We start from the raw sequence: 8,777 nt of genomic DNA on the forward strand, positions 1-8,777 counted from the left end.
GAAGGCACACCAGCGCTGTCCCGGCACAGTTCGGCCGGGAAGGCACACCAGCGCTGTGCCGGACAGTTCGGCCGGGAAGGCACACCGAGCGCTGTCCCGGGACAGTTCGGCCGGGAAGGCACACCAGCGCTGTCCCGGGACAGTTCGGCCGGGAAGGCACACCAGCGCTGTCCGGCACAGTTCGGCCGGGAAGGCACACCAGCGCTGTCCGGCACAGTTCGGCCGGGAAGGCACACCAGCGCTGTCCGGCACAGTTCGGCCGGGAAGGCACACCAGCGCTGTCCGGCACAGTTCGGCCGGGAAGGCACACCAGCGCTGTGCCGGGACAGTTCGGCCGGGAAGGCACACCAGCGCTGTCCCGGGACAGTTCGGCCGGGAAGGCACACCAGCGCTGTCCCGGGACAGTTCGGCCGGGAAGGCACACCGCGCTGGGGCCGAGCGGCGCCGCGCCCTTCCGCCGGCGGCAGGAAGCAGGAAGGGAGCGGGCAGCGCCGCGGTGGGTCAGCCTCCTGCGGCTCTGATGGGGCTGGCTCGGGATGGGGAGATCCCGGGGAGGGAGTCCCCCCGCCCGCTGTGATGTCCCCGTCCTCCCCGTGCAGGAGTTTAGGCTGTTTTGCCCCAAAGAGGAATTAATTGCCCATCCCATACACAGCTTGGGTGGCTTCTCTCCCCGGCTTCAGGGGCGGGCGCCATCCATGGCTCAGTGCAGGGTTGAGGGTTGGAGTTGATGATCTTGGATGTCTTTCCCAGCCTTAATGATTCTATGAATTCCACTCTCCCATCTCCTCCGCAGGTCTCTGCTCTCCTCCCTCCCTCTGGAGATGGTGGTCCTGCGGGCTGGGCTCTGCCCTGGTCTCACTGAAGACATGATCCAGCTGCTCAGGGCCAATGGCATCAGGACGGGTAACAGTGGCATTTGGGTTTGGGGAACATCCTCTCTTGTGCATTTGGTGGACCTGTGTCATCTCACATCCTGGGAGGGTGGTGGTGGAGGAATATCCTGTCTTCCCCTTGCTGGATGTCTTCTGGGTCCTCCTGGGTGGATACAGTGAGTAAGGACTTCTCCAAAGGAGCAACAGAGTGTAAGGACGTGGTAAGAGATCTCTGCAAAGGCTCATTGAAGATTGATCCATGCTGGGTTTTTTTATGGTATTTCAGGAGGGTTTGTGCAGTTTTCCCTCTGAAGAATGCCTAGCTTCCTGAAATGCTGCGCTCTGGACACCTCCTGCCCTTAGAGGGGAAGGAAAACGTGCTGGACTGCTCTTAAGCAAAATGGAATTTTTTTTACCAGCTTCTCTCTCTGCACTGTTTTTCAAGAGATGGTTCATTCTGTGATGACTGAAGGGCCATCTCAGAGGACAAACTCCTCCACTCACAGTGTTGGCAGAGGGCACAGACACTTTACTTGTTGGTGCAGGTTTTGTCTAAGGTGCTTGTCTTCTGGTGTTTGTGGTCTGACCGTGTTTGGCTTCCAACCTCTTGTCCCTCATGTTATTTGCAGTGGTGGACTTTGTGTCTTCAGACCTGGAGGATGTTGCCCGAAAGTGTTCCCTGTCTTACAAGGTAGAAGGGACTACTCCTAACTCCTGGTACATTAACTGGGGAGCTCAGAGCTGTTTGGCTCATGAACAAGGATGGGCTTGTTTGGGGGGCCCTTCTGCAGCAGTTGCTGGCTGTTGATCAGCCCCATTTCCAGACGTTTCTCTGCCCAGGCGCTGGTGGCAGTCAGGCGTGTGCTCCTGGCCCAGTTCTCTGCCTTCCCTGCCAATGGAGCAGACCTCTACGAGGAGCTCAAGAGCTCCACTGCCATCCTGCCCACTGGCAGCCCAAGGTGGGTACCTCACCCATCCACCCACCAGCTCTGCCTGGGACTGGGTTTGCTGCACAAGGCTGTGGTTGCCAGCACAAGCTTTGAATTTCAGTCTCCAAACCATTCCCATGCACCTGTGTGCATTTGGGATGGGGACTTTAAGGGCAAATATCTGGGGACTGATGCCTTCTGGTGTCCCTGCCATTCTGGCTGCAGGGGTGGTGATAATAATCCCCCTTTGTGTCCATCCCACAGCCTGGACCAGCTGCTGGACTCGGGGCTGTACACGGGGGAGGTGACAGAGCTGATGGGAGCACCAGGCAGTGGGAAGACACAGGTGAGTGGGGTGGAGGACAGGGGACAGGACAGGTAGGGTGAAGATGGTGCCATCAGGCACAAGGGACATGTGAGGGCTGGCTGACACCCTGTCCCTGTTCCCCCAGGTGTGCCTGGGCATTGCAGCCAGTGTGTCCCTGGGCCTCAAGCAGCACGTCCTGTTCCTCGACTCCACGGGGGGTTTCACTGCCTCCCGTCTCCACCAGATGCTCCAAGCTCGGACAGAGGATGAGGAAGAGCAGGCAAGTTCCCCTGGAGCTGGTTCCTCTGCCTGCTCTAAAACTCACTTTGCTCTTGCCTGCAAGAAACTCCAGAGATGGTTTGTCTTTCCAGCTCTGCCTCATGGGTGTTTTTGAGTGCAAACCCTTCCTTCCATGGCCCGGTGGGTGCCATGCTCAAGACAGACACTGCTCTTTGTTGTTTTCCTTGGGAGAAGGGAAAGACTTACTGGACTTGCAGGGCTTTGCTCCCTGAGCTCAATCCATGTTGTTTTTCCCATCAGTGCAACAGAGGCAATGGTGTTAATGGGGTAGAGGCAAATGTGGAAGAAAAGGGGTCCCTGTAATGCCTTGGGAAGGCTGACCTGGAACAGAGACTGGATAGAGCCAGAGAATAAAGTACATATTTATTGAAAGGCCTTGAGGGTACCCCTTGGGCAGGACAAGAGCCTGAGCAGGGCTGCACTCAAGGTGGACTAAGAATGGTCATAAAAATGGCTGACTGGTCACAGGGCCCTAAACTCTGATATGTTTTGGTCCATTTGCATATTGGGGTTTAATTGTCCAGTTACAGCTCCAGGTTGTGAGGTCCCATCCTTCTTGTTCCTCTCTTTGATCCGCTGTTGTTTATCCTTTTGGGCCTGAAAGTTGTCCTTGGTCTTCAGCAGGGAAAGGATTTGTTTCGTCTACTTACTCTGTGAAGAGAGCTTACTAACACTTAATATGAGGCTCAGAACTGCACCCCTGGGCAGCACAGAATCTGGAAAACATGAAAGCTCAAACTTCAGGCATCACCTGTCTCCATGGCATGGTGTGAGAGCAGAGAGCTGGTGGCAGCCGGGGCAGGAGGAGTAGGACAAGTCCCGGGGAGACTGAGGCTGTGTTTTGTGCTGCAGCTGGAGGCTCTGCAGCGGATCCAGGTGGTCCGTGTGTTCAACATCTACGAGCTGCTGAGTGCCCTGCAGGAGCTGCGGGATCGCCTCTCCCAGCAAGTATGAATGGGCCTCTGGGCCCCTCTCTCTTCCCCACAGCTGCAGTGAGGGCAGCTGGGCTTGTGTGCCTGAGCAGTGACTCCAGATTGCCTCATCCTGGGGACACAGGAGCCTCTGTGCAGCTCACAGCCTCGAAAACTGCTGCATTTGTTACTGCACCTTGCATATGGTGCCTCCTTGCAGGTCGTGAGCTCCGTGGGACCTCTCAAGGTGGTGCTGCTGGACTCGGTGTCGGCTGTGATTTACCCTCTGCTGGGTGGCAGGCAGTCTGAGGGTGAGCTGGGGCACTGCCTGTGCCAGGAGGCTGCAGAGCTCTCTTCTCATCAGGAGGAGCCTCTTCCACCCAAGTGTGCTGTGCTTGCCGTGGGGGCTGGGGCAGGACTGATGTGGGTGTGACTGCTCCCAGCTTTTCCTTTGGGACTGAGTAAAAGGGGAGTCTGTTTGCAGTGTCAGAAGCAAACACTCCAGCTGGCTGTGGCTGTGCACACTCATGTCAGTGGTCTGAAACCCATCCAGGGGTTTTTTGGACTCTTTGCCCATAAATTAAAACTTCTCTTACAGTGTCAGAAATACACCATAGTTGGTGGCACAGTTTGCAGAGCTCTTTCTTCTAGAAAGAGACCGTAAATCAGAAGTGAGGATACCAAGGAGGCCCCTCAAACACCTCCCAGAGGGTCTTGCACAGCTGGGGGGCAGCCAGTGCTATCACAGGAGGTCCCCTGACAGCCGTGGGCTGTAGGAAGTGAAGCTGTGAGCTGGAGAGATGGGTCCTGTGCCTGCTAAATCAACCTGGCCAGCTTTGTCTGGAGCTCCTGGTGCTTTTGTAGGGATTTTTGACCTTGGGCCTTCTAAGATACTAAAGGATGGGGAAGGATCTAGTGAAGGTGTCCATGAACTTGAGTGCTGGCACTGAATTCAGTGCTCATGCAAATCGAGATGTCACCTGCTTCCAGGATGCGCTTTGGGGGCTGATCCCCAGACAGCCAAATGCTTTGTCCTGCTCCAGGTTTGGCCCTCATGATGCAGCTCTCCAGGGAGCTGAAGACCCTGGCCAGGGAGTTCAGCCTTGCTGTTGTGGTGAGTGTTGCTCTGCCTTGTCCTCTGTGTGCTGGTGTGTGGTGTGGAGCCATGGGGAGGCTCTGGAGCCTGCGGGAGAGGGGATCCCCTCTCAGCTAAGCAGGAGCCAGAGGCCTGAACCCCCCAGTGCCCTGCTCCCTGACATCCCTGCAGCCTGCAGATGTCTCTTGCTCCAAGCATGGGGCAAGACCTGATGTGCTGCCTCCTGCTCTTGCTGTCCTCAGCCACTCACTGGATTGAGCAAGGCAGAGTTAAATACAGGCAGATTGAAGGGCTGGTTGTGTTTATTTTTGATATAACACCATTCATTTAAGGGGCTGGCCAGCTCCCTGGGTAACCTCTCGGTCACCTTGCAGGAACTGCAGGGCATTGCATCATCCCACGGGAGCTGGGAAAGGCCCTGCTCCAGCCTTCCCCAGCTCTTGGCCAAGCAATTGCATTTGCCAGTGCACAGACAGGTGGGTGGGACCACAATTAATGTCTGAACAGGGGAGGTCACAGCAGAGGATGGTGGTCTGCTGAGCCTGGCGCTGGAAGGTGTCAAGACTGTCCTGCCCTTCATTCTGATGAGATGACAAGGACAGCGTGTCTGGAAGGACACTTGGAGGCTCCAAGTTAAACTTTGTGGTCACTTTAGCACCAAGTGATGCAGCTTGCAGATAATCAGTGAACTCCCTGAGTACTGCTCTGGGGCAATTACCTGGGCTGTGTTCAGAGGGGATGGCAGAGGAGCTGAAGGAGGGCTCAGGATGGAGAAGGAAAAACCTCCCTAAAAGTAGCAGCCTGGCCAGGATTTCCTGGTGACCTCCAGTGTTTCAGTACACCCAGTGGCACTGCTTTTCTCAGGCACTGATGAGTCTGTTTGTGCTGCAGGTGACCAACCAGGTGACAAGGGACAGCAGCAGTGGCCCACTGAAGCCAGCCCTGGGCCGCTCCTGGAGTTTTGTGCCCAGCACCCGGGTGCTGCTGGAGAGCAAAGAAGCCACCTGGGACAAAGCCACCACACAACGTGCTGCCACCCTGGCAAAGTCCCCACGGCAGGTGAGGCTCCCTTGGGAATGCAGGAGCAGCTGTGGAATTTAGCCCTGGCTCCTGGTGTAGTGGAGCAGCACTCAGCCTCCCTTGGTGAGCCCTGGCAGTGGGAGAGGAGCTTGTGCAGCCTGGCTGCATGCTGCAGAAGAGAGGAGCATCTGTTCCCAACAGCCTGGGCTGGTATTTATAGGCAGGATGAACGAGTGGCACCACTTCCCATCCAGGTCACTGTGTTCTTGGTGTTGGTCTCACTCTCCTGATGGTGTGTGGGCACTGAGGGTCCTGTGGAAGTGGCTCTGACACCTTCAAAGGTGACTCCAGCTTGTGGCCTGCCTGTGCACAGGCAGCACTGCCTGAGCCTGCTGGCTCTGAGCCTTCTCTGCTGCTTGATCCAAACAAATTTGGGAATGGTGGTGTGCTAGGCAGAGAAATGCATCCTGGATGTGCTAAATAATGGTGTGTCTGGGGATGTCTCAGAGCAAGATGTTCTTTCTTTGCTAAATTGCATTGTCTATTTGTATCTCTGCATTCAGCAGACCCAGTTAAAACAGGGGCACCAGCAGAAGGAAATCCTCAGGGGGATGTAACTGGGATTTTTGGGTCTGAGACAGGGGATGGAGTGATGTGGAGTCCAGTAGTGGGAGGATAAGCTTTGCTCTGTGCCTCCTTGCAGCCAACAGGGATCCAGGTGGAGCTGGACATTGGAAATGGTGATGTGTTGGAACCCAGCCTGGTGACACCCACACAGGGACTCTGATGGGATGGAAAAGGAAATGTCACAAGGTTCAAGAGAACTGCACAAAAGCAGGCAAGCACTGAAGGTTTTTACAAACTGACTGAGAGCCCTGCAACCCTGGGAAAGGACCAACATGAAAAATCTCTTCTTCTTCTGCCCCGTGGAAAAATTGAGTGTGGGGTTCCCTGGAGACCTGTGTGCCCAGCAGATGCTGCCTGCAGTAGCTGGGCTGTGAGAGCAGCAGGACTGCCAGGTCCTGCCCTCTGCTGCAGACTTGTCTTCACCCCCCAGAGCCAGCCCTGTGCTCAGGTGGTGTTATTTGGGGTCAGCTTTGTGCCTTGTCCCTGCACAACCCTACAGCTCCCCGTGCTGGTTTTGTTCCCCCCGTGGCTCCCTGGCTCCTGGGGTTCTGATCATCCTCCAGCCCACAGGGGACCTGGTTCCAAAATAAAAGGAAAAAAAGCTGTTGCATGTTGCTGTGGTTGTTGAGAGCTGGAATTCAATTAATGACAGCTACTCTGAACTTAATTAAAATGTTGAGCAGAGCTGGAGTGCTGATGAGCAGGGACATAATGAGATGCTTGATCTTCCCTTTTCCCCAGAGGAACCCAGGCCCTGTGGGAACCTGCTGGTGTTTTTGGGGCACAGCTGGACTGTGTGGAGGCTTGCTGATAAATGATGGAGGTTCTGATCTGGATCAGCTGAGGCAGATGGGTCCTGGCTGGCACCAGCTGGCCCTGCTTGATTCTCAAGGACCTATTCAATTGCATGTGGCTTGTTTAAAATAATCTTCCTGTGCTCTAGCACTTTCCAGCTGCTCTTGCAACCTCCTGAGGAGAGAGGAGGCTCAGATCTGGAGTTTCCTCTTGATCCCAGGTGTCTTAGATATCCTTAGTTGCTTGGCACATTAAATACATATTTTTTAATGAAAACTTTTTGAAGTTGTGTATTTAGTTGCATTTCTGGGCTCTCCAAGCTCAGGAGGAGAGGTTTGGCTCCAGGGATTGCAGCCTAGTTGGTTGAGTGAGGAAGAAGAGGATGATTTTCCTGTCTGCTGGAGGCCTGTGCTGGCGTGGCTGGAACTTACATGCAGAAATTTCCCTTATTAGCTAATTTCTTGTTAATTAATTCTTTGCTAGCTCCACTCTTGAAGCTGTGGATGAAGGGGTGGTACACGCACATTTCAATTTCTAGTTTACCTTTCTGCCTGAGGTTCTGTAGGGGAAGCAAAGCTCGTGTGGGGCAGGGAAGAGCAAAATAGAAACCTCTGGGGTTATATTTGAACCAAGAGGGCTTTCCAGATAGTTCCTTTTCCTAATCAGCAGAATGGGAAGAGGAACAGCATGTTTTGAGGCCTCCTTAGAGTCAGCATGAGAGCAACCATGTGTGCCTCTTCCCTGTGATTCCTGAGAAATGACAGAAGGGATTGCACCCTTGCTCTCAGTCAGCAGGGAGTCACGGGGTGGTGATTCCACAGGGACACTGCCAGTCTGTCAGGAAAGATGTTGGTGTGAAGTTTGGGCTCCTTCAAAGCTTCCCATCCCAGCTTTCATTGGCATAATTGTGACTCTGGGGGGAATTTCTCTCCTTGGCATTCAGCTAATTGCAGCTGTGGGAGTTTCTTCCCTTTTGGGATACATCTGGGAAGGTTGGGAAGAGTGATTTGGGGCCTGGCTGGGTTTTGTGTGGCACCTCTTCTGCTCCCAGGTGTGCTCCAAGGTCACAGGGGTGTCCTGAATTTCTGGCTGTGTTGCTGCAGGGAAGTTGTCACTGTGTGGGTGCTGGCTATTGCACAGTGTGGGGACAGCAGGAGCGTTCAGGTCATGGGAATCTCTTACCCCATCTGGAAAAACTTGACTTCCTACTCGAGCTCATTTGCCCTAAATTTGCATAGTAAAATCAGGCTTAAAGGAGTTTCTGGCCTAAATATGCTCATTCAGCCTTTCCCCTCTATGCTCAGGCAGGCACTCCTGGAGCTCTGTAATGCAGAGCTTGGGATGTCCTTTTTTCCTGCTTCTTCCCTGTGCCCAAAACAGCTGGAAAACCACTGGAAAGTCTTGGAGCAGGCCACTGAGTCCCATCCCGGGGCAGGCAGGGCACCTCTCACTCCAAGCAGCAGGGATGCTTTTTGGCACTAAGGGCTTATTTGCCCTTGATACTTATAAAATACACATATAAATGTGTTTACACACATTGTGTGCATCCATGTGTGTATGTGCATAGGAATGTATGTCCATGTCTCTGTCCACCTGGCCGTGTGTCTGTCTGTATCTCAGGATGGGAGGACTGGAGTCTCAAGCTGTGTTGGGGAGAGTTGAGGTTGGACATTAGGAGGAAGAAAGTGTGATTAAACATTGGACTGGGGTGCCCGGGGCAGTGGTGGAGTCACCATCCCCAGGGCGTTCAAGGAAAGACTGGACATGGCACTCTGTGCTCTGGTCTGGTCGATGAGATCTTTTCCTTCCCGATTGATTCTGTGACCTCTCGGTGTATTCTCACTTCCCATGCAATGCCGATAAGCCCGTGCGCACCCAAGGGACTCCCCTGACACCTGGGGACCCCCGCAGTGTCCCCTT

The 8,777-nt window shown here is 54.3% G+C and overlaps 1 protein-coding gene across 2 annotated transcripts; it reads left to right on the forward strand.

The window, feature by feature from the left end:
- The first annotated feature begins 598 nt into the window (after positions 1-598).
- On the forward strand, positions 599-6,672 carry RAD51D (RAD51 paralog D). 2 transcript variants are annotated; one of them, XM_066333246.1, is made up of 10 exons: positions 599-903; positions 1,502-1,563; positions 1,713-1,831; positions 2,066-2,147; positions 2,254-2,388; positions 3,261-3,356; positions 3,540-3,630; positions 4,363-4,433; positions 5,307-5,474; positions 6,139-6,672. In XM_066333246.1, the coding sequence occupies exons 1-10, from the start codon at positions 822-824 to the stop codon at positions 6,220-6,222; spliced, it is 990 nt and encodes a 329-aa protein (XP_066189343.1). In that variant the 5' UTR covers positions 599-821; the 3' UTR covers positions 6,223-6,672. The 2 variants fall into 2 exon arrangements, with proteins under 2 accessions (XP_066189343.1, XP_066189344.1); XM_066333247.1 differs by lacking the exon at positions 2,254-2,388.
- Positions 6,673-8,777: the final 2,105 nt, after the last annotated feature.

The sequence above is a fragment of the Sylvia atricapilla genome, chromosome 20, assembly GCF_009819655.1.
Source record: "Sylvia atricapilla isolate bSylAtr1 chromosome 20, bSylAtr1.pri, whole genome shotgun sequence".
Lineage (NCBI taxonomy): Eukaryota > Metazoa > Chordata > Aves > Passeriformes > Sylviidae > Sylvia > Sylvia atricapilla.

What these genes read in the sequence shown, in the direction of transcription:
- RAD51D (XM_066333246.1), top strand. Translation starts at nt 822, where the DNA reads ATGGTGGTCCTGCGGGCTGGGCTCTGCCCTGGTCTCACTGAAGACATG. An exon ending in GGGTGGCAGGCAGTCTGAGG is followed by an intron (nt 3,631 to 4,362) that starts GTGAGCTGGGGC and finishes GTCCTGCTCCAG; the next exon opens with GTTTGGCCCTCATGATGCAG. An exon ending in TGGCAAAGTCCCCACGGCAG is followed by an intron (nt 5,475 to 6,138) that starts GTGAGGCTCCCT and finishes GCCTCCTTGCAG; the next exon opens with CCAACAGGGATCCAGGTGGA.